Source organism: Coregonus clupeaformis, chromosome 13 (assembly GCF_020615455.1).
Source record: "Coregonus clupeaformis isolate EN_2021a chromosome 13, ASM2061545v1, whole genome shotgun sequence".
Classification (NCBI taxonomy): Eukaryota; Metazoa; Chordata; class Actinopteri; order Salmoniformes; family Salmonidae; genus Coregonus; species Coregonus clupeaformis.
Genome location: NC_059204.1, coordinates 27,168,447 through 27,193,559, shown reverse-complemented (window position 1 = coordinate 27,193,559; position 25,113 = coordinate 27,168,447). Strand labels below are relative to the sequence as shown.

Genomic DNA, 25,113 nt, shown 5'->3' with positions numbered 1-25,113 from the left:
TGTTAGTGTCGCCCTTTACAAGATTAACTTAATTATCATTATCTGGTGAGTGTAACTGTGTTTTTTATTGCAGCTTACTTGCTGTTGTTAGCTATCGGCCCTATGTGTTTTCCAAAAAGTGCACTCTCCTGGTATTACAGTCGCTGTCACACACATCCTTGGACACGTCACTGATGTCGCTTTTGGTGATAGTGTGATAGTGATGGCGTTAGTCTACCATAGGTTGTGTAAGCAGTGTGGTTGTGGGTAGCATTATCTATGTGGGTTCTATCTCTGAGTGGCAGCCCAAAGCTCGGCTCAGCCTCAGGCCGGTTTGATTCAGTTGGGCGCATTAAGTGATGCAATGTTTCTGTACTTTTTCTTGATTTTGGTACATGTTGGAATATCTCTTTCCCCCACTGAAGGTCCAATAGCCACGGTTCGCCACTGCGCAAACATGTCTAGAATAGATATAAAGACTGTTACAATTTCCCTCGGTCTCCCCTTACGAATAGTGAGCGCACAACCTTCAAACAATTTCCCCCACTCTTCCCTACCAGCGAACAAAATAAATTCTGACGAGTGTGACAAAGTTTGAGGATATTTTTCAACGAAAATTAAAGAACAGTAAATGTTACGAGTAAAGTAGGAGGTCCAGGTTTCAATAGGCGATAAGATAATGTTTTATGAAAAGACAGTATTTGGCCTGGCGAAATGGTTTTATGCGCCGACTGAACGGAAGCTGATAATTACTGTATGACTTTTACTGCGCTGGTCTCGGGAAGAAATTACGAGTCCTCACCGTCTGAGACCGAGTCAAGAGAGTAAAAATGACCCCCGAGACACTCAATGTGGTCTCGAGTACTACAACACTGCTCTCAGCTGTAAGAGCACCATGCAGTCAGTGTGAGCAACAAACCGTCCCTGCATTCCTGATTGGTTGTTAACCCCCAGTGCCCTATATGACAGACAGACACACAGTACTCTCCTTCTCTACTCATCTGATGGGAAGGATTGTGAAACCAAAGCAGACAAGCGAGCACAGGCCTCTGTGGGGAAAGTATGTAGACTAGTTTGGCACCGATCCTCAAACATACAAAGTGAGGTGAACACAAAACAAGTTAAATAGGCCTAAACATCCATAAATAACACTGAAAGAGTGATAGGAGGTTATGTTTCTGTCAGGTACAGTTCTCAGCAAACAGCCTTATTAAAAACACTGACACTTCAACTACATAAATATAAGGCAATTTCCCTCTGGTGCCTGTTATGTGCAGACTTTACTAGCAGCTCCAGGATATTGCCTTGCCTCAATGTAATACCATACCACTTTACAGGTCAATGTAATACCATACCACTTTACAGGTCAATGTAATACCATACCACTTTACAGGTCAATGAGAACACAGATTTTTTTCTGGGAGTTGGGCCAGTGACAGTGAGGAGGTTAAACATCACTATTAATTCAGTGTGACCAGAGGACATTGAATTTTAGTGTGTGTGTGTGTGTGTGTGGGTGTTGGAGAGAGAACGAATGCATATATTTGGGAATTAAGCTGTCCATACGTGGGTGTAAACTGATATGAAATGGTTACCGTAGCCCCTTCATTTCAAATGGACCAAGACCACAGCAAAATCAAACCAAGCATAATTTCAGTATAGGACTGAGGCTGGACACCAAGACGCCATTTCCTATGAAAACCGCAAAACTGTGGTTGGTTTGACCATCAGTCCAATGGAGTAAGAGAATTTTGGATCATGACAATTTTTCCAAAACATAAGTACGTGAATGTGCTCATTTCCTCAATATCCGCTTGATGACTCTTTTTACACACACACAAACAATTCTTGTAGCCTCAAAAAATCAAAAGTGTCATTCAATATTGTTTTCCTGCATGGGATTTATAATATTTATAATAAATAAATATTAAAATATACTAATATAATCTATTTGGAAACTATTGAGATGTTGTGCAGCTAAGAATATTAGGCTGTAGAGGTTGTAGTCTATAGAGGTTGTAAGAGTTCCTTTTCTAAGGAACTAGGAAGGAGAGACAATTAGGATAAGGCTTGTTCTCCATGTTAACATGGAGTAACTACATCAGCATTTCTAAATATTTTCTCTGCCTGGAGCATGTGCTTGAGTATCTCTGACAGACACACAATACTCCAGGAGGAATTTGACTGCCATCTTCTTTCCAAGTAAATCACTGAGACGAACTCCAGATTGTCCTAAAGTTAGACAATGGATGGGAAGAGGCCCAACAAGTGATCTCTTTACAATACAGATGATTATCATCGAAATGCAAAGCATTTGCGAATCAACCATTAACAAATGGGGGACAATTATTTTCTACAGGACATTCAAGTTAATTACACACCTTACAGTCACGATGTGTTTTAGTAGGGAGAAATTACTGGAATGGAAATTACCCTGAAATTGCCCATGTGTGTGTTTGTGTGGGGTGGTTGTAGACTTTTCAGTTCACTTCAAAGTAACGCCCATCCTACACATTAAAACACACCACAGCTGTGCCAGCAGACCGCTCTCAAGATCACCGCTGTGCAAATATTGAAATTCCATAAAGTACCAGACATTAAAAAAAGAAAATTAAAGTCTATCTAATTAAGTATATCGTATACCTGTCACATGTTAAACTGCTGGTACAGCGGGTACAGTATCCAGCCCTATTTTCCGTCATTTTCCCTTAATTCCATCCCCAGACATGAGGGAGACAAAGCAATGAGCCGCAACCGGAAAGACCAAAGCTATCCATGGATTTGAGGAACCAGACAGACGTGGTGGACCTCTCCCACCCGCTCTCCCCTCTGACCAACTGTACCTTCAACACCAGCTACCGCTTCACCTTCTACCAGGTGTCCTACAGCGTCATCCTTCTCCTGGGGCTGGCCACCAACGGGCTGGCCCTGTGCAGACTGTGGCTCTCCCCCCGCACCCTCACCAGCACTGCCGTCTACATGGCCAACCTATCTGCTGCAGACCTGTTCTTTGTGGTGTCCCTGCCCCTAAGGATCTACTACCACCACAAGGCCCAGGCCCACTCCCAGGCTCTGCCCACCTCCTGGACCCCTGGAGGGATGTTCTGTCAGCTGACCTTCACCCTCAAGTATCAGTCTGTATGGAGGGATCTTCTTCCTGGTCTGCATCACAGTGGACCGTTGTGTTGCCGTAGTGCATCCTCTGGTGGCACCTCCTCGCAGGCTGTGTGCAGCGCGGCTGCTGAGTGGAGGGATCTGGGTGGTGGTGCTGGGGCTTAGTGTGTCCCTACCACTGCTGCGGCCCACCGCCACCAGCCCTGTCTTCTAGACCTGCCGTCCCAGCGCCAGCGCTCCTTCATCCTCGTGGCTCTGGGTCTGGTGCAGGGTGCCCTACTGCTGCTCTTCAGCTACTGCAGCGTGCTGCGCCAGCCTCGACACCGCTCCCGCTCACAGCACCGCAGCCGCCAGCGCACCCTCACCATCATCTACTGGGTGTTGGGGGTCTTCCTGCTCTGCTTCGTCCCCTACCACCTCAACCTGCTGGGCTACACCCTGACCCACGTGGGCCTGCTGCCCAGCTGTGGCCTGGCCCGGGCCAGCAATGCCCTGCACCCAGTGGTGTTGTCCCTGGCCAGCTCCAACTGCTGCCTCAACCCACTTGTCTACTACTTCTCCTCCAGCCTGGTGCATAGGGAGCCCAACAGCAGCACAGGCAGCAGCCAATGATGAGGAGCAATGCTGGGGCTGCCCTCAGAGAGATTGTCGATTCTATTACAGTACGATCTATAATCTATACATGCAGAATAAAGTCCCCCTGACATTAATAATAAGCACTGGCTTTGAGGTGTTAAACTGCTGATAGAAAGTGAATGCTGCCTGGCCTTGAGTGGTGTAGTTGTTATGTCATAATGTAACTATGTGATAAGACTGGCTGTGAGTGACGTACCGCCCTCCAGGCGATGGTCTCCATGATGAGGTGTTCGCAGCGCTCCAGGTGCTTGACGATGTCTTTGCTCAGGCTGGGCTCTGCCTTGATGAAGCTTTCGATCACCTTGTAGAAGTCAAATGCTGTCAGCTGGAACACGTCCAGGATCCATGGGAAGCACAGGTCCGTCTCCACGGGAACACCACCGTTGCTGTAGCCACCGTTCTTTAAGGTGCTCCCTGATTGGAGGACAACAGAGACAGTGAAATCATGACTCATAGCTCATCTGTGTTATATTGATTATGATCCTGTTTAGAAATGTTATTAAAAGGGAAGTAGTTACAACTAATGACAGACTGCATTGTAATGCATGTTGCTAATTCTATTAATACTATTAGCGTGTTCTATGAGAAGTGAGTATATGGCTATTAAAGGCTGGTAGAATAATCTATAGGCTCATCCAGATGACTGCACCAATTAGCAGTGAGTGACTGTGGCTTCTGAAGAAACTCACCACCATAGGTTGCCATGACGACCTCCAAAGCGCAGGCCAGGAGCGATGTGTGGAATGTGGAGTCATTGAGGAGTTTACTGGAATGGAAATCACATGACTTAGGTCAGGGAAATGGGCAGTACACTGCAGTATACACCCCCTGCAGCTATATTAGTATAATTTTTTGTTTGTTGAGAGTAATTTAAGAATAAATCATTTTAATTCTGGTGAGATGAGCACATTTTGTTCTGTTGCATACCTGAAATTCTGCACCGAAAGCCTTTTCTCTTCCTATTGGGGAAAAAAATAGATTTTTTTAGAATTTGTCAGACATTTCTGAAAATATGAAGGTAAAACCGAAATAGGAATTAGACCAAGTAATTTACCGATTTCAGCATGGACTCCATGACTCTGTAATACAACCGGATACCAAGGGTGAACCTCTGATGAAGAGAAGGAAAATACATGAATTAGTTTATGACTACATAGTGTCATATAGTGTGGTCTGCATGCACTGTATCAACCAAACATTATACACCAGTTTCACAAGGTGGCATGATTATTATTTCTGTCAGGTCTCAAAGTGGAAAACCCCCTCTGTATCAACAGTTTAGACCACCCCCCTTGTCTCAAGTAATGCAATTCCTCTGTATAGTATGCTGTATTTTAGCCAGGTGGTACCTGTTTGCCCAGCCCCACACAGCGTGGTCCGACAGCCTCACCAAACCTCTGGCTGAACAGCTGACCCAGACTCTCCACACGCTGCAACACCTCCTCTGTTGGGTCCACTGTGCAGTTCTGTCACAACAAGAGGATGGGAAGGAGGAGAGGGTTCAAAGTGCAGGACATACCCCCAAAATGACTTGAGCTATATGATTCAAATGGTATGGCAGGTGAGGTTAACCCTTAAACACAGTCGTGGTGAAACGTACCTTGAAATACACTGCCAGGTTGGCAGAGGGCTGGTCGCCAGAGGAGGTGAGATCAACCCTCAACTGTGCGATGGAGTTCATGGCAGCTCTGCAAAGACATGGGGTGAAAACGCATGATTAATATAATGTTAGGAATCAACGAGACAGAAACTGTTTAATCAACTGACATGCTGACTAGACCAGGCATACGCGTGCATCCGCGTACGCCATCGCGCGCATGTTTATTTCATATCTCCAGGGTTTTTCTATCAATAGTTTCTGCTTAATACGCATGACTTTGAGAAGGCAAAACTACCTATCAAACATCATAGTGTCATGACTGTCCTGTGTGAGGATCTAAGGCCTCAGATCAGCTTGGCAATGGCTGACAACCAGACCCTCTCTCACCCACAGAAGAGGGGAAGGGGGACTGGGACGGTTTTGGCACCTCACACCCGGTCGTAAATTAGGCAGGAGGGGAATCTCTTGCTACACCTCCAATATTGGTGATTGGAATGTCCCTTTGTCTCCAGAAGACTTTTGCAGCCAAAAAGTAAACACTGGAACAATATTTATAAGATAAGAATGTGGGGAATGGTCAGTGGGGACCTAAAGAATAATCATGTCATATTGTTTATTATTTTGTGATGTCATTAAGAATGGTATCAAGAAAATACTGTAACTTGAAAAGTATCTGTAAAGTTTCATCCAATACATTGTGTATATGGAAAATTATGAAAGTATTTTTGTTAAGATGTGATTTTAGTTTTCTAACAAGATCCTAGTTTTTGATTATACTTTGCACCAGTAATTAGCCACGCCCCGAGTGAGCTCAGAGACTGTGTCAGCATGATGGAACGGCCCTTTAACCAGAGTGCATAAAAAGCCTTGGTAACGGAATTAACATTAGACCAGAAAGACGTGAAACGGCGGTCTACACGTCTGAAAATGGTTGGAACGTTGAACCTCAACACGAGGTGAAGAAGATCACCTCTCAGACTAGACCCGAACATTGCCAGGCTGCAGCTGTGCGTGTAAAGTGGTTCAAACTCTGACTAACCACACAAGGTGGAGAAGAAAGCTCCCCTCTCAGACAATCACTGGGACAGCTAAGTAGCTGTTCTGGAGAGACTCCACTATAAGCAAGGACAACTAAGAAGAAGGACATTGTGACCTCTGGTGGACAACCAGAGCCTTACACCAACCGACCCCTTCCCCATAGAAGGATTGATTGGTTTCAACAGAGATAGACGACGGCAAACACGTAAATACATTCATGATTTCTTACTCCAAACGGGCGGTGGTTCGTGAGCAAAGTATTATGATTACTTTGAGGGTAGTTTCCAAATGTATCAACGATAAGTGTCTCTGTCTCTTTGGTCGTCAACCATTTTGAAAAGAAGGTTGACGACATCCGATTCTCATTTATTAAGTCAAATGACACCGCTGGTCCTGCTCACACTGCCCTACCCTATGCTTTGACTTCTTTCTCCCCTCTCTCTCCAGATGAAATCTTGCGACTTGTGACGGCCGGCCGCCCAACAACCTGCCCGCTTGACCCTATCCCCTCCTCTCTTCTCCAGACCATTTCCGGAGACCTTCTCCCTTACCTCACCTCGCTCATCAACTCATCCTTGACCGCTGGCCATGTCCCTTTCGTCTTCAAGAGAGCGAGAGTTGCACCCCTCCTCAAAAAACCTACACTCGATCCCTCCGATGTCAACAACTACAGACCAGTATCCCTTCTTTCTTTTCTCTCCAAAACTCTTGAGTGTGCCGTCTCTAGCCAACTCTCCTGCTATCTCTCTAAGAATGACCTTCTTGATCCAAACCAGTCAGGTTTCAAGACTGGTCATTCAACTGAGACTGCTCTTCTCTGTGTCACGGAGGCTCTCCGCACTGCTAAAGCTAACTCTCTCTCCTCTGCTCTTATCCTCCTAGACCTATCCGCTGCCTTTGATACTGTGAACCATCAGATCCTCCTCTCCACCCTCTCCGAGTTGGGCATCTCCAGCGCTGCTCACCCTTGGATTGCATCCTATCTGACAGGTCGCTCCTACCAGGTGGCGTGGCGAGAATCTGTCTCCGCACCACGTGCTCTCACCACTGGTGTCCCCCAGGGCTCAGTTCTAGGCCCTCTCCTATTCTCTCTATACACCAAGTCACTTGGCTCTGTCATATCCTCACATGGTCTCTCCTATCATTGCTGCGCAGACGACACACAATACATTTTCTCCTTTCTCCCTTCTGATAACCAGGTGGCGAATCGCATCTCTGCATGTCTGGCAGACATATCAGTGTGGATGTCGGATCACCACCTCAAGCTGGCCCTCGGCAAGACGGAGCTGCTCTTCCTCCCGGGGAAGGACTGCCCGCTCCATGATCTCGCCATCACAGTTGACAACTCCATTGTGTCCTCCTCCCAGAGTGCAAAGAACCTTGGCGTGACCCTGGACAACACCCTGTCGTTCTCCGCTAACATCAATGCGGTGACCCGATCCTGCAGGTTCATGCTCTACAACATTCTCAGAGTACGACCCTACCTTACAGAGAAAGCGGCACAGGTCCTAATCCAGGCACTTGTCATCTCCCGTCTGGATTACTGCAACTCGCTGTTGGCTGGGCTCCCTGCCTGTGCCATTAAACCCCTACAACTTATCCAGAACGCCCGCAGCCCGTCTGGTGTTCGACCTTCCCAAGTTCTCTCATGTCACCCCGCTCCTCCGCACACTCCACTGGCTTCCAGTTGAGGCTTGCATCTACTACAAGACCATGGTGCTTGCCTACGGAGCTGTGAGGGGAACGGCACCTCCTTACCTTCAGGCTCTGATCAGACCCTACAACCAAACGAGGGCACTACGTTCATCCACCTCTGGCCTGCTAGCTCCCCTACCTCTACGAAAGCACAGTTCCCGCTCAGCCCAGTCAAAGCTATTTGCTGCTCTGGCACCCCAATGGTGGAACAAGCTCCCCCACGACGCCAGGACAGCGGAGTCACTGACCACCTTCCGGAGACACTTGAAACCCTACCTCTTTAAGGAATACCTGGAATAGTATAAAGTAATCCTTCTACCCCCCCAACCCCACAAAATAAAAAAATAAAAGTAGTTGTCCCACTGGCTATCATAAGTTGAATGCACCAATTTGTAATTCGGATAAGAGCGTCTAATAAATGATGTAAATGTAAATGTCCCTCTTTTGATAACCAGGCAGTCATGTTGTTGTTAGACCGCTAGGGACTTTTTCTCATGTATTAAGTGTGTATGTTATTCTGTGTTATTATTTAGTTAGCTAGTAAATAAAGAACTAAACCAATTTGCGTAGTGCTGAATCATAAGTAAAGCTGGGGTTCTTGCAGATCCAAGAAGTCTACGACCGTTCAGAATGACGACTGATAAGAGGTAATGATTAATACGTTGACTGTTTTATACATATTGATAGGTAAAGACCTTTGAGTTTAATTCGGGAGATGGTAACTCTATAAACAACTTATTCCGTGGTGCCCCAAATCCTAATGAGTTAATTGTTACATGATTAAATTAATCAAGTAACAATTAAACATAGTTGATTTGATAAATAACAGTCATCATATTAATGAAAGTCACATCACGACAATAGGTAAGTAAGCCTTGTCTGAGCCAGAACAGCCCATAGGGCAGGAGCTCCTTGTTCTGTAGTGTGAAGCAGTTGATGTACAAGTACAGTGAGGGAAAAAAGTATTTGATCCCCTGCTGATTTTGTATGTTTGCCTACTGACAAAGACATGATCAGTCTATAATTTTAATGGTAGGTTTATTTGAACAGTGAGAGACAGAATAACAACAAAATCCAGAAAAACACATGTCAAAAATGTTATAAATTGATTTGCATTTTAATGAGGGACCCCTCTGCAAAACATGACTTAGTACTTGGTGGAAAAACCCTTGTTGGCAATCATAGAGGTCAGACGTTTCTTGTAGTTGGCCACCAGGTTTGCACACATCTCAGGAGGGATTTTGTCCCACTCCTCTTTGCAGATCTTCTCCAAGTCATTAAGGTTTCGAGGCTGACGTTTGGCAACTCGAACCTTCAGCTCCCTCCACAGATTTTCTATGGGATTAAGGTCTGGAGACTGGCTAAGCCACTCCAGGACCTTAATGTGCTTCTTCTTGAGCCACTCCTTTGTTGCCTTGGCCGTGTGTTTTGGGTCATTGCCATGCTGGAATACCCATCCACGACCCATTTTCAATGCCCTGGCTGAGGGAAGGAGGTTCTCACCCAAGATTTGACGGTACATGGCCCCGTCCATCGTCCCTTTGATGCGGTGAAGTTGTCCTTTCCCCTTAGCAGAAAAACACCCTCAAAGCATTATGTTTCCACCTTCATGTTTGATGGTGGGGATGGTGTTCTTGGGGTCATAGGCAGCATTCCTCCTCCTCCTCCAAACACGGCGAGTTGAGTTGATGCCAAAGAGCTCCATTTTGGTCTCATCTGACCACAACACTTTCACCCAGTTCTCCTCTGAATCATTCAGATGTTCATAAGCAAACTTCAGACGGGCCTGTATATGTGCTTTCCTGAGCAGGGGGACCTTGCCGGCGCTGCAGGATTTCAGTCCTTCACGGCATAGTGTGTTACCAATTGTTTTCTTGGTGACTATGGTCCCAGCTGCCTTGAGATCATTGACAAGATCCTCCCGTGTAGTTCTGGGCTGATTCCTCACCATTCTCATGATCATTGCAACTCCATGAGGTGAGATCTTGCATGGAGCACCAGGCCGAGAGAGATTGACAGTTATTTTGTGTTTCTTCCATTTGCGAATAATCGCACCAACTGTTGTCACCTTCTCACCAAGCTGCTTGGCGATGGTCTTGTAGCCCATTCCAGCCTTGTGTAGGTCTACAATCTTGTCCCCGATTGATTGCTTCTGTGGACAGGTGTCTTTTATACAGGTAACAAGCTGAGATTAGGAGCACTCCCTTTAAGAGTGTGCTCCTAATCTCAGCTCGTTACCTGTATAAAAGACACCTGGCAGCCAGAAATCTTTCTGATTGAGATGGGGTCAAATACTTATTTCCCTCATTAAAATGCAAATCAATTTATAACATTTTTGACATGCGTTTTTCTGGATTTTTGTTGTTGTTATTATGTCTCTCACTGTTCAAACAAACCTACCATTAAAATTATAGACTGATCATTTCTTTGTCAGTGGGCAAACGTACAAAATCAGCAGGGGATCAAATACTTTTTTCCCTCACTGTACACCCCCTGGACAGGACTCTCAAACATCATAGGAGTAAGCATCTGTTGGTCCAGGGGAACACGCTGTCCTAGCCAGTGGAGGATGGACAGTCAGCTGATGGTAAGGGCTAAGGAGTGGAGGTCAAAGGGGGCTCACCTGACAGGCGTCTGTGGGGGGATGAGAACAACATCCTCTTCAGGCAGGTTCTTCCTTGGTGTCCTTTCCACCTGCATTCTGAGAGGAGAAGTGAATGGATATTATACACTAAAGTACTAGGTATAGTGAGACTTTCTTTGTCAGAGAAAATACTCAAATTATGTAAACATTACTTGTAGTTCTACTTACGGTTCTACTTTGGGAGTGAGAAGTGTCTCATCATTATCCAAGAACAGCCTACTGTCAAAGTCTCTACTCTTGAAGTAGAGTTCCTCATACTGCTTGTTGAGGTCAGTCGCCTTAAAAGTCAACAGGAGGTCAAGACAGGCTCTGACAGGAACTAAATTACTTAATGGTTATTCCAGGTAAATTTCACAATTCCACAGAAACTTCAGCACTTTAGGATAAAGGTATGGTTTTGCGTCGATGGAAGTGTGGAAAACACCTCTACCATGACGATTTAGGCAGACTGACACCATGAATCATATAATACCCCATGACTGGTGAAAAATTATTATTGAGTCGTTACAGCAAACTAATAACACATGTTAATGTAGCTACTGTACTGGCAGAGATTAAATAAAATGCCTATTAAACCGCTGTCATTGTCAACCCTTGTGACTGTTTCCTGGCTACTGGGGAAATAGTCCTGCTATAAGACAAATCGTTGTCATTTCAAAGTCAATATTAACACCTATTTCTTCTCCATACCTGCCCCTGTAATATACTGTCCTGAGACACCACATCTAATGAAAATCCAGCTGCCAAACATTGTAGTACAAACACATCCTGACAGAACAGCTTTCAGACACTCACACACTCAATACTGGCTGAAAAACACTGATCTGTTTACTGATGGCTGTCATATACACTGCTCAAAAAAATAAAGGGAACACTTAAACAACACAATGTAACTCCAAGTCAATCACACTTCTGTGAAATCAAACTGTCCACTTAGGAAGCAACACTGATTGACAATACATTTCACATGCTGTTGTGACAGTCTGGAGACGCAGTGGAGAACGTTCTGCTGCCTGCAACATCCTCCAGCATGACTGGTTTGGCGGTGGGTCAGTCATGGTGTGGGGTTGCATTTCTTTGGGGGGCCGCACAGCCCTCCATGTGCTCGCCAGAGGTAGCCTGACTGCCATTAGGTACCGAGATGAGATCCTCAGACCCCTTGTGAGACTATATAACCTGGGTCAGAGCAATAAGCTCCAGCATTTAATGTAGTGTGTGGTTCCTACCTGAGGAAGGTCCCAAGTCCCAGAGAGGCTCATGGAGTCCAGGAAAGCAGAGAAACTGGTCTGGTACACACTCTTCACCTTGAACACAAGTACAACAGATGACCAATGAGATGACAGACACACAGAACACCCAAACAAACAGACTTCACAGCCATGTAAATGAACAGGCTGAACCACATCCATTCTGTGTGACAGAAATAACTGAATTACATCAACATACTCACAAACACACAAACAGCCAACGCTGCTGTCCCATGTATATATAGACATTAAACACTGGACCATTTCTTACTGTTTTACACACTGTATACAGGGCAATCGGAAAGCATTTCAGACCCTTTCACTTTTTCCACATTTTGTTAAGTTACAGCCTTATTCAAAAATGGATTAAATTGTTTTTCCCCCCCTCATCAATCAACACACGATACCCCATAATGATAAAGCAAAAACAGGTTTTTAGAAATGTTTCCAAATTTATAAAAAAATTAAAAAAACAAATATCACATTTACATAAGTATTCAGACCCTTTACTCAGTACTTTGTTGAAGCACCTTTGGCATAGCTCTGCAGATCCTCTCAAGCTCTGTCAGGTTGGATGGGGAGCATCACTGCACAGCTATTTTCAGGTTTCTCCAGAGATGTTCAAATTGGGTTGAAGTCCAGGCTCTGGTTGGGCCACTCAAGGACATTCAGAGTCTTGTCCCGAAGCCACTCCTGCGTTCTCTTGGCTGTGTCCTTAGGGTCGTTGTCCTGTTGGAAGGTGAACCTCGCCCCAGTCTGAGGTCCTGAGCGCTCTGGAGCATGTTTTCATCAAGGATCTCTCTGTACTTTGCTCCGTTCATCTTTTATCAGACCAGAGAATCTTGTTTCTCATTGTCTGAGAGTCCTTTAGGTGCCTTTTGGCAAACTCCAAGTGGGCGGTCATGTGCCTTTAACTGAGGAGCGGCTTCCGTCCGGCCACTCTACCATAAAGGCCTGATTGGTGGAGTGCTGCAGAGATGGTTGTCCTTCTGGAAGTTTCTCTGGAGCTCTGTCAGAGTGACCATCGGGTTCTTGGTCACCTCACTGACCAAGGCCCTTCTCCCTCGATTGCTCAGTTTGGCCGGGCCGCCAGCTCTAGGAAGAGTCTTGGTGGTTCCAAACTTCTTCCATTTAAGAATGATAGAGGCCACTGTGTTCTTGGGGACCTTCAATGCTGCAGAAATATTTTGGTACCCTTCCCAAGATCTGTGCCTCGACACAATCCTGTCTCGGAGCTCTACGGACAATTCCGTAGTCCTCATGGCTTGGTTCTTCTCTGACATGCACTGTCAACTGTGGGACCTTATATAGACAGGTGTGTGCCTTTCCAAATCATGTCCAATCAATTGAATTTACCACAGATGGACTCCAAGTTGTACAAACATCTGAAGGATGATCAATGGAAACATGGAATACATATGTAAATAAGGTAACTGTTTTTTATTTTTAATACATTTGCTAAGATTTCTAAAAAGCTGTTTTTGCTTTGTCATTATGGGGTATTGTCTGTAGATTGAGGAAAAATAAACAATTGAATCCATTTTAGAATAAGGCTGTAACTTAACAAAATGTGGAAAAAGTGAAGGGGTCTGAATACTTTCTGAATGCACTGTATTCATATACTGTATTCTTCACATAGCTCATTCTAATATATCTACTACTGTACATTGTATTTTTTGTTACACTGTTTATACACACCGCCTGTATTTATCTACTGGATTCTTGACATAGCTCACTAATACTAAGAATGATATGTACAGCAGTAGATGTATATCTTTCTGGTGTATATACGCATAGATTACATTTGGATTACTGATACAATTTTGTTTGGGTTAGCTGAATTCACCCTGACATTCGTGATTTTATGTTTCTATTTTTGATTATTATTATTATTGTATTACTTGTTTGACTGCACTGTTAGTAACAAGCATTTCACTGCACCCACTATAACATCTGCTAAACTGTGTATGAGACAAATTTTTATTAGAATTTTGACCTTATAAGTGGATTGGGTGTTTGTTTGTTTATTTGGATCCCCATTAACTTTTAGAGATGTAGCAGCTATTCTTCCTGGGGTCGACAAAAAACATGACAAGTAACAAAATATTGAAAAACTTAGACAAGGACAGTCACACAAATGTAAAATGCAACAATATTCAAACAATACAAGGCAGGGCTCTAAAATACGACCAATGCCATATATTTTGGTGTGCGACCAGGAGTTTTATTTTGGGAGCACTGTGCAACTATGATTAAAATCTCCCAGATTATAGTTGTTGTAATAAAAGGCTTCGCTGTACTGTTGTTTCCAAGTGCCCTAGAGAAACAACCGAGTGCAGATTCGTTAGCATCATAGTTGCACCATTACTACAGCAAAAACGGCTTGCTTCTAGCCCAACCAGGTCAAAATATCTGACCCATAATATCAACATTTTTATCTTCATATAGCAGATTGGCGGGACAATTTTACTTTTATAAACCATGTCACTGGCCGTTCTAAAACTCTCGACGTCGTTAAACATTAGTTTACACTTTTCAATGTTACCTCATTGGCTAGCTAGCTAACAACTTTACCAGTATATCCAAACATTGAGGACAGAGAAAGAAATGTATAGCTTCTTCTTCAGGAGATCAATGATCATAGCAATAAATAAATGACAGATCTCTTGCATGTCGTCATCACAAACCTGACGTTTTTAAAGAGACTGTGCACAATTTAACGTAATGCATCTCAATAGGAAAATAGTGTTTTTACACAATGTAGAAACCTAATATTTCACAAATGACTTTGTAATTTCGATGACAGGTATTCATATCAACATTTTAGCTTTTATAAAAAACGTGTGTATTTACAGAGTTACATATTAGCTTCTAGGGCACAACATATGCTTTAAAAGTAGTTAGAATTCATATAGGCCCAATATAGGTTGTATCTCAATCAATTAAAAAAATATTTTAAGTTGGGAGCACCAGTGCTAAAACTGTTAATTTAGAGCCCTACTTAAAGGGGTAGTGGATTTTTACGTGGACGACTGGGGGACTGGGATCTAAAGCTACAACAAGCTGACAAGGCGTGAGTGTAAATGAGTCAAAACGTAGTGTGAACCTCTTCCACGCTGCAGTCGTTCTCTTTGCAGAGGGTCTCCAGGAGCTGCACGTCCACCTCTTGAGGGGCTTGACGGGGCTTGGCTTTGCTCTGATTGCGACGGGAGGTTCTTGTTGGGGGGCTCTGGCCTGTGCTGATGGCCGATTCTGAGGGCAGAGGTTAAAAGGTTAGATTTTATAACCATTTATCTACAGAACGTATCAGACGTGGTAATATAACACACTGAACATATGTGTTATATTAAAAAGGTAACTTTCACTTTTTTTAGTTGAGTAATGACAGTGATAGGGGCAGTTGACCAATGCAAATGTGGGAGAATGTCTATGCAAGGGCATGAGGCGTGCAGTAGTAGAGGGAAAGGAGTCAGAGCCTGACTTACGGTAAAGTGGCTGCAGAAGGCTGGGCGGGCAACGCCTGATGAAGAACTCCAAAACACACACCATCAGATGGAAGGATATGACCAGGTCATCCTCCATCTGCAGAGCCCTTCCTGCAGACAGCAGACAACGCACATCAGGAGCAGTATCATAACACTGGCCTGTCTTAACAGCGTCATGGGAGAAACAGACCCATGGACAGAAACCTGCTGTTTATCTCGCCAGAACTCAGAGTAGAGATGGAGAGGGAAAGCATAAGAAGTGAAAGATGGAAACCATCTCCGAGCCCTACATCTACAAATGGTTTGTGTTCTTCGCCTTGCAAAAAAATACATTTACAATGTCAGTGATCAACAACGGCTGACCCACCCTTAGCCAAAAGGAACATTGTCCAGCAGCTCCGCAGGATTTCTTTCCCCCTGGAACACAGAGAACATTATTCACATTACACCACATATTGGGAGCAAACTCCCCATTATCAACATTGACCCTCATTTACTTTTGGATAAATGGGATTGGGTGAAGACACGGTTTAAAAGATAGCAATGATTACCATTGTGGCAGATACTATCATTCAAATTGGTGGTATTTCGGCACTTTTTATTCACTTACTTTGCTTCAGAATCCACGGCATAGATTTTGCTGCATGTCCTGAAACAAGATAAGTAGTGATAAATATTGCATATCAAATACAATGTGGGCACATAATTACATTACTAAACAGCTCAGATCCAGGTTGTGTCCTCTGAAGTTTGCATTGTGAAAATCAAAAGCTGGATAAAAACAAAAGCAGACAAAGGGGACCAGACAAACTACACTGCCACCTAGAGGTAGAGCACCATTAGTCACCACACTGTTAGACATCAAAAAGTCTGAAGATAAACTATAAAAACTAGCCATGAGGTAACATTATGTTAAGATACTAACATGACGTTAAGATACTCCCACTCACTTCTCAAACCTCTGGTAGAGTGCCCGTGACACATCATACTTCTTCTCCAGTCGGGTGACTGCTGAGTTCACCTTGGTGCTGATGGTATCCAGGTTCACATCCATCTTCTTCAGCAGGCCCAGGAACTGCTTCACACTGCACACAAGAGTATACACGAAACTGCTAGAACTGCATCTCATTGTAAACAAGAATTGAAATGTGTTCAATTGGCTGATAACGTGCTATCAAAATCTGTGATGCCAAACACCTGCTTTGTTTGTGTTTAGGCCTGTACTTTTAATATGGAGACTTCGGCTGATATATGCATTCCTCATTATAACAGAGGCAGGCACGTGTTCAGATAGTGCACTACATGTGCAGAGCACATGCCCCTTTGCCCTTCCAGTCTCAAAGTTCCCTTTTGGGTGGTAGTATAATTTCCCCCCAAAAAATGCTGTATAAATGTTTTGTCATTGTCAAGTTCGTAACCCACTGCCTGCAAGTCATCGTGACGTCAAGTTCGCCATCCCCCACCTTGTCCGTTGGTTGAGCCTGTTGATCTGCCCTGTACGGAGCTCGCACGCCCGGTTGTGCCCGTTTTCCAGTCTGACGCAGGTATCCAAACATGCATGGCTCAAGCGATGCGGTCACCAGTCAAGTCCCTATAGGTAGCTATCTAGTTTAAATATCCACAGTACTGCCACAGCAGCATAACATTTGATTAACGCTTGATACACTTGATTTAGCCTACATCATCAATATTCAGGCAGTTTGTCTGATACGCGCAGCAGAAAGACAGAGAGGAGCGGCTGCATCAACGACTCCTCGACCCAACTCCATGGTTCGCGGGAAACGAGCAGGAACAGGCTTTTGTAGGCTAAAGTTCAAGCTGTCTTTCAATGGTGCAACTGCTGTCGGCATCCAAAGATTATCCAATTTGAATAAACGTTTGGAGGTAAGGAAGACAGCAGTAGTCTTCGGGCAATACGGATTTAAATTATTATTGATATATCTACAAAGCGCATTGATGTGAATCACACTGCTGTTCTCTAATTTAGCTATTTGCACCTTACGGATTGTGGTTGTTGTGGATTGCTGTTCACAAATGTATGTATGTATATTTTAACCCAATAATAGTTGAACTGAAGAAGTTTAAGCTGCCTATCAATCATTGTTTTTGCGACCAGGACAGCCAGTGAAAAATGCGCTCTTGCAACAGCTGCATAGTGCAGATCCCAGCCTATGGAATAAAGGTTTGATTGAGTTCTCTTATTGTTCTCCATACTGTCAAAAACTAGCTTAAATTGGAGAAGACTACGAGTGGGGCTTTTATTGCTCAAGATAATTTGTGCAACAACAAAAAGTCCATAGGCCTAACGGACATAAGCTCAAACTCGCACACTTTCGATAGTTAGCTGCAAATTATCTAAATATCAAAGTGTCACCAACAAAAACGTTAACAGTAGGCCTATAGCAAATGCAGCATATGGCATACATATTTCACATGCAAATAGCACTTTTCAGTAGTGCTCAAAGCATGCCATTCCGAGAGTAGCATTTCTTTTTCAACTCAAAGCAATGAGCCCAATCAGTCCATCATGACAACAAAATCATAAACAAGAGTAGGCTAATAAGTCCTTCATTTTTGGCTTATGCTCAGGTAAAACAATTTGGCTAATCTACAGTGAGGGAAAAAAGTATTTGATCCACTGCTGATTTTGAACGTTTGCCCACTGACAAAGACATGATCAGTCTATAATTTTAATGGTAGGTTTATTTGAACAGTGAGAGACACAATAACAACAACAAAATCCAGAAAAACGCATGTCAAAAATGTTATATATTGATTTGCATTTTAATGAGGGAAATAAGTATTTGACCCCTCTGCAAAACATGACTTAGTACTTGGTGGCAAAGCCCTTGTTGGAAATCACAGAGGTCAGACGTTTCTTATAGTTGGCCACCAGGTTTGCACACATCTCAGGAGGGATTTTGTCCCACTCCTCTTTGCAGATCTTCTCCAAGTCATTAAGGTTTCGAGCCTGACGTTTGGCAATGGAACCTTCAGCTCCCTCCACATATTTTCTATGGGATTAAGGTCTGGAGACTGGCTAGGCCACTCCAGGACCTTAATGTGCTTCTTCTTGTGCCACTACTTTGTTGCCTTGGCCGTGTGTTTTGGGTCATTGTCATGCTGGAATACCCATCCACGACCCATTTTCAATGCCCTGGCTGAGGGAAGGAGGTTCTCACCCAACATTTGACGGTACATGGCGCCGTCCATCGTCCCTTTGATGCGGTGAAGTTGACCTGTCCCCTTAGCAGAAAAACCCCCCCAAAGCATAATGTTTCCACCTCCATGTTTGACGGTGGGGATGGTGTTTTTGGGGTCATAGGCAGCATTCCTCCTCCTCCAAACACGGCGAGTTGAGTTGATGCCAAAGAGCTCCATTTTGGTCTCATCTGACCACAACACTTTCACCCAGTTCTCCTCTGAATCATTCAGATGTTCATTGGCAAACTTCAGACGGGCCTATATATGTGCTTTCTTGAGCAGGGGGACCTTGCAGGCGCTGCAGGATTTCAGTCCTTCATGGCGTAGTGTGTTACCAATTGTTTTCTTGGTGACTATGGTCCCAGCTGCCTTGAGATCATTGACAAGATCCTCCCATGTAGTTCTGGGCTGATTCCTCACCGTTCTCATGATCATTGCAACTCCACGAAGTGAGATCTTGCATGGAGCCCCAGGCCAAGGGAGATTGACAGTTCTTTTGTGTTTCTTCCATTTGCGAATAATCGCACCAACTGTTGTCACCTTCTCACCAAGCTGCTTGGCGATGGTCTTGTAGCCCATTCCAGCCTTGTGTAGGTCTACAATCTTGTCCCTGACATCCTTGGAGAGCTCTTTGGTCTTGGCCATGGTGGAGAGTTTGGAATCTGATTGATTGCTTCTGTGGACAGGTGTCTTTTATACAGGTAATAAGCTGAGATTAGAAGCACTCCCTTTAAGAGTGTGCTCCTAATCTCAGCTCGTTACCTGTATAAAAGACACCTGGGAGCCAGAAATCTTTCTGATTGAGAGGGGGTCAAATACTTATTTCCCTCATTAAAATGCAAATCAATGTATAACATTTTTTTACATGCGTTTTTCTGGATTTTGTTGTTGTTATTCTGTCTCTCACTGTTCAAATAAACCTACCATTAAAATTATAAACGGATCATTTCTTTGTCAGTGGGCAAACGTACAAAATCAGCAGGGGATCAAATACTTTTTTCCCTCACTGTATAATTCCATATTTCCAAGTCCTATTCTTGAAGATCAAGGGGTATTAAATGAATTGTAATGACAGGAAATATGACAGACTTTGGTTATTAACGTAAAGATATAGCCTAATCGTATTATTATCTGTAGTAGAAAGCAATGGATAAGAAGAAGCCTACATAACCAACCCACATTTTTGTCTTCTTCTAATTCCTCTTAAGGGGAAAGTAATCTAAATGTAACTGAAAGTAATCAGATTATGTTACTGAGTTTGAGTAATCCAAGTTATGTTATAACGTAACTGTAACGGATTACATTTAGAAAGTAATCTACCCAATCCTGTCAGTGAGTAAGCTACTCTAAAGAGGGTTGCCAGGGGAAAACGTCAACTGATCTGGGCACTGGAGCTGACAAAGGCCCCACTGGAACACCTGAATCTAGTACTTACTTCAGATCCACTGCCTTCTGGATTTGAGTAAAGGTAAAACTTGCAACTTCCAAGTCTATCACAGCCACAAACAGACAAGCGCCCCAAAGCCTTTTTTGAGTATCCTGTGTTGACAGAGAGAAGAAAAACATTGTATTGTCAGTCTCTGTGTGAATAGCCTTGAATACTGTTTATTTCAGAGACAAAGAGTTATTGTTCAGTTGTTTATTCACTTGTTATACTCTTTCCATCATCAGAGCAGACAGAAAGGGTATCAGTAGATAAAACACATTGTATAGTCTACTAGTAACTTGGGGATAATGGGTGGATACGTACAGGAACTTTGTCCACTGAGGCCTGAACTGCCTTCCATATTGTCCAGGCACGATCACACACCGCATCTGTCACCTGGAGACTCTGACACAGAGTAACGAAGTCTGCATCCTTCTCTTTGTGCCTGACGGTTTTAAAAAAATAGAAAGTTAGACACATTTAGATCAACCATACTTAGTTTGGACATTGTGCACTCAAAAATCACTGTTTTGACAGTCATGATTTGTGAGGGGAGCAATAAGTACATGTAGTTGTTGAAGTAGAATTAGTGTTGTTTTTTTGTCTTTGTCTTGCTACATCCATTTTTTGACTTATAAATGAATGATATATACCCATTGATTCTTGAAGAATATAACTTATAAATGCCTCATGAGCTTAGTTAAATTGTTGCACCCCATCAGAACCCAAAATATAAGCTTGTTTTACTCCAATGTTTATAAATAATGTATATGTAAACAAACTGTATAGCCTCAAAACATGCTTAAAACTATACTATTGATATCATGGATGGTCAGTCCTTGCATCCATAGCTCTGTTTATGAATATGAGAGCGGATACATTTCTCCAGGCCCATCCCTAATATTTTACCAAAACAGAGGCAGTGTGACCCTTTGTTATTGTTTCAACTAAGGATTCTAGGTTTAACTCCATCATTCTAACACTCAATGGTAGGCCTTGTAATTCAAACCCAAATGTTGCGATGTCCAAGCGCTTACTTACGAATGTTGAACAAGATTTCTGAAGTGGGAAATAATATCTATGAACCGTGATCAAATGGACTGGAGTCATTTTAGTGTGGGCCCTATGAAAGTTCTGTCCTATTAGTGAAAGTGATGACTGTCGTGAGACGGCTGGCTAACTCCTTTGGTAAGATCCTTAGCTAGCTAGTAGCTAGCTATTTGAACAAATTTGTTTTTGAATCTAGCCATCTATCAACCTAAAATTGCTAACTAGCTGGAAAATAACAGCTTGATGTTAGTCAACTTAAAAAAGTAAACTTGTAACTAATAAGACAAGGGGCATGTCACATATTCCCAAATAATGCTATAGCTAGTTAGCTACTGATGGATAACTCTAGTTAGCATGTTTTCCCAGCTGTTCGTCTTGGCTTGTTTTCGTGGGGGGATGTTGGTGGTAACGTTACGTTAGCAAACAATCGTTTGACGTAAAGAAAATAACGTTATAATTTAGTCCAAAACATAACAGGGTACGATATATGTTAACAATTATCTTATTAAATACGACAGATGGATACGCAGCTTACTTTTCAATCGATAACGTTAAATCTGGATTCTCCGGGGAGGCGTGTTTGATGCTGAGCTTCATTTCCTTGTTCTGTGCTGCTCCAGAGTTGCGTTTTTTGGGAGGCATCTTTGTGGATTATCAGATTATTAAACCTAAATACAAATGTGTAAATGTATCGGTTTTCTATTTTATAGCCTTTTTAATAGTTTACTTCGTTTATATCCCAATTTGGTCCCGTACAAAACCCGGTTATTACTTGTCAGCTTCCTGAAATCCACCTACGGATTCATATCTCGGATTCGCAGAATAAAGAAACCGCGGGAAAATGTCGCATACGTAACATAAATCAGACGTCATCTCCGGGCCAATCTGACATTCGTCTTTGGCGCCATCTGTGTGTCGGCCTACTGTTGTTGTTGTTGTTCTTCTTCTTCTTCTTCAATGAGGTTTAACGGCGGTTGGCATCCAATTTGTTGCATTACCGCCACCTACTAGACTGGAGTACAACTCCCTTTTCTTTTCCTTGAAAAATAAAACATTTTACATTTACATTATTTAGCAGACGCTCTTATCCAGAGCGACTTACAGGAGCAATTAGGGTTAAGTGCCTTGCTCAAGGGCACATAGACAGATTTTTCACCTAGTTGGCTCGGGGATTAGAACCTGCAACCGTTCGGTTACTGGCACAACGCTCTTAACCACTAAGCTACCTGCCGCCCCAAAACAAAGCAAAGAAATACCCTACCATCTAACACTACACTCACAAATTCAAAACTATTACTAATAATTAACCCCACCCTTCTCCACTATTTAAATATACTCACTCCTACCTCATGCCCTCAACCTGAACTGATGGGACATCACCACTTAACACTCCCTGTAACTCTTCTGCTGTCAAGTCTCCCACACCCAAATATCTCTCTGCAGCTGCCACCACAACCTCAATTTTCTTAGACTTACGTTCCATCCCTGCAGTACAATTAATAACCATTGCTATAAATGCTAAAAATCCAATCTTACTGAAACATACAGTTGAAGTCGGAAGTTTACATACACTTAGGTTGGAGTCATTAAAACTCATTTTTCAACCACTCCACAAATTTCTTGTTAACAAACTATAGTTTTGGCAAGTCGGTTAGGACATCTACTTTGGGCATGACACAAGTAATTTTTTCAACAATTGTTTACAGACAGATTATTTCACTTATAATTCACTGTATCACAATTCCAGTGGGTCAGAAGTTTACTAAGTTGACTTTGCCTTTAAACATCTTGGAAAATTCCAGAAAATGATGTCACGGCTTTAGAAGCTTCTGATTGGCTAATTTACATCATTTTAGTCAATTGGAGGTGTACCTGTGGATGTATTTCAAGGCCTACCTTCAAACTCAGTGCCTCTTTGGTTGACATCATGGGAAAATCAAAAGAAATCAGCCAAGACCTCAGAAAAAAATGGTAGACCTCCACAAGTCTGGTTCATCCTTGGGAGCAATTTCCAAACGCCTGAAGGTACCACATTCATCTGGACAAACAATAGTACGCAGGTATAAGCACCATGGGATCACGCAGCCGTCATACCGCTCAGGAAGGAAATGCGTTCTGTCTCCTAGAGATCAACGTACTTTGGTGCGAAAAGTGCCAATCAATCCCAGAACAACAGCAAAGGACGTTGTGAAGATGCTGGAGGAAACAGGTACAAAAGTATCTATATCCACAGTAAAACAAGTCCTATATCGACATAACCTGAAAGGCAGCTCAGCAAGGAAGAAGCCACTGCTCCAAAACTGCACATGGGGACAAAGATCGTACTTTTTGGAGAAATGTCCTCTGGTCTGATGAAACAAAAATAGAACTTTTTGGCCATAATGACCATCGTTATGTTTGGAGGAAAAAGGGGCACGCTTGCAAGCTGAAGAACACCATCCCAACCGTGAAGCACGGGGGTGGCAGCATCATGCTGTGGGGGTGCTTTGCTGCAGGAGGGACTGGTGCACTTCACAAAATAGATGGCATCATGAGGATGGAAAATTATGTGGATATATTGAAGCAACATCTCAAGACATCAGTCAGGAAGTTAAAGCTTGGTCGCAAATGGGTCTTCCAAATGGACAATGACCCCAAGCATACTTCCAACGTTGTGGCAAAATGGCTTAAGGACAACAAAGTCAAGGTATTGGAGTGGCCATCACAAAGCCCTGACCTCAACCTATAGAAAATGTGTGGGCAGAACTGAAAAAGCGTGTGCGAGCAAGGAGGCCTACAAACCTGACTCAGTTACACCAGCTCCGTCAGGAGGAATGGGCCAAAATTCACCCAACTTATTGTGGGAAGCTTGTGGAAGGCTACCCGAAACGTTTCACCCAAGTTAAACAATTTAAAGACAATGCTACCAAATACTAATTGAGTGTATGTAAACTTCTGACCAAGTGGGAATGTGATGAATGAAATAAAAGCTTAAATAAATCATTCTCTGTACTATTATTCTGACATTTCACATTCTTAAAATAAAGTGGTGATCCTAACTGACCTAAAACAGGGAATTTTTTACTAGGATTAAATGTCCGGAATTGTGGAAAACTGAGTTTAAATGTATTTGGCTAAGGTGTATGTAAACTTCCGACTTCAACTGTATATCACTTGCTTGCCTATCCCACTGTACTGGTACACATCTCCTACTCTCACCCCCCCATTTCCTACCACTCTTCTTTAACAAACCTTCTCCCTTTTTCCCGCCATTTTTCCCCAATTCAAACTCAGTCTTCCTCCATCTCTCTCTCTTAGACCTCCTCTGCCTCTCTTTTTCCCTCCATTCCTCATCATTCATCCAAGTATACGTCTCCTTATACATTTCTCCTAACCACCATCGGTTTCTTGCCTTCTCAAAGGACTCAATTTTCCCCCTCCTTTCCCTTCCGGCGTCTATTCTATCCTCTGGACTTGTGTCGACATCTTGGCCTGCGTCTTCCATCGCCCCTTCCACGTGCGCATCCGGCCTGAACCTAGGCCTACTGTACCACCACCAGAGCAATTTATACAGGGTGCCAGGGACGCGCTTGCCTTGTATTGGGGCAAAATACATGTCTTAGTTCAAACTACACAACAAAAAAACATTTTTATGAGACCCCAAACATGTTGTGCTTCTACCATGCTGCCATGCTATGGTGTTAGATCTTAGATCTCTCTTTATGTAGTGTTGTGGTGTCTCTCTTGTCATGATATGTGTTTTGTCCTATATATATATTTTTTAAATCCCAGCCCCCGTCCCGGCTGGAGACGTGCTATAGGCCATCATTGTAAATAAGAATTTGTTCTTAACTGACTTGCCTAATTAAATAAAGGTTAAATAGAATAAAATAATAAAAAAACAGATTTCTCTGTAGTCAAAGTTTCACCTAGCTATACAGTCAAGAAAGAATTTCACTGTGTATACCCACCACCAGCACTAAAACATGACAAGAACAGAGGTGCAGTAGCCTAAT

General features: G+C 43.2%; 1 protein-coding gene across 1 annotated transcript in view; it reads right to left on the bottom strand.

Moving 5' to 3' along the window:
- Positions 1-21,947, bottom strand: part of rb1 (retinoblastoma 1) — a 40,309-nt gene extending 18,362 nt beyond the window's left edge. Inside the window, exons 1-17 of the mRNA XM_041895084.2 lie at positions 21,654-21,947; positions 20,393-20,513; positions 20,078-20,181; positions 16,389-16,523; positions 16,049-16,087; positions 15,806-15,855; positions 15,439-15,549; positions 15,060-15,205; positions 11,933-12,010; positions 10,875-10,984; positions 10,686-10,763; positions 5,330-5,417; positions 5,079-5,195; positions 4,784-4,840; positions 4,657-4,688; positions 4,419-4,495; positions 3,926-4,143 (exon numbers count right to left, since the gene is read on the bottom strand). Coding sequence (XP_041751018.1) covers positions 3,926-4,143; positions 4,419-4,495; positions 4,657-4,688; positions 4,784-4,840; positions 5,079-5,195; positions 5,330-5,417; positions 10,686-10,763; positions 10,875-10,984; positions 11,933-12,010; positions 15,060-15,205; positions 15,439-15,549; positions 15,806-15,855; positions 16,049-16,087; positions 16,389-16,523; positions 20,078-20,181; positions 20,393-20,513; positions 21,654-21,760 — 1,668 coding nt within the window. The 5' untranslated portion in view covers positions 21,761-21,947. The remainder of the gene's footprint in view (positions 1-3,925; positions 4,144-4,418; positions 4,496-4,656; positions 4,689-4,783; positions 4,841-5,078; positions 5,196-5,329; positions 5,418-10,685; positions 10,764-10,874; positions 10,985-11,932; positions 12,011-15,059; positions 15,206-15,438; positions 15,550-15,805; positions 15,856-16,048; positions 16,088-16,388; positions 16,524-20,077; positions 20,182-20,392; positions 20,514-21,653) is intronic.
- Positions 21,948-25,113: the final 3,166 nt, after the last annotated feature.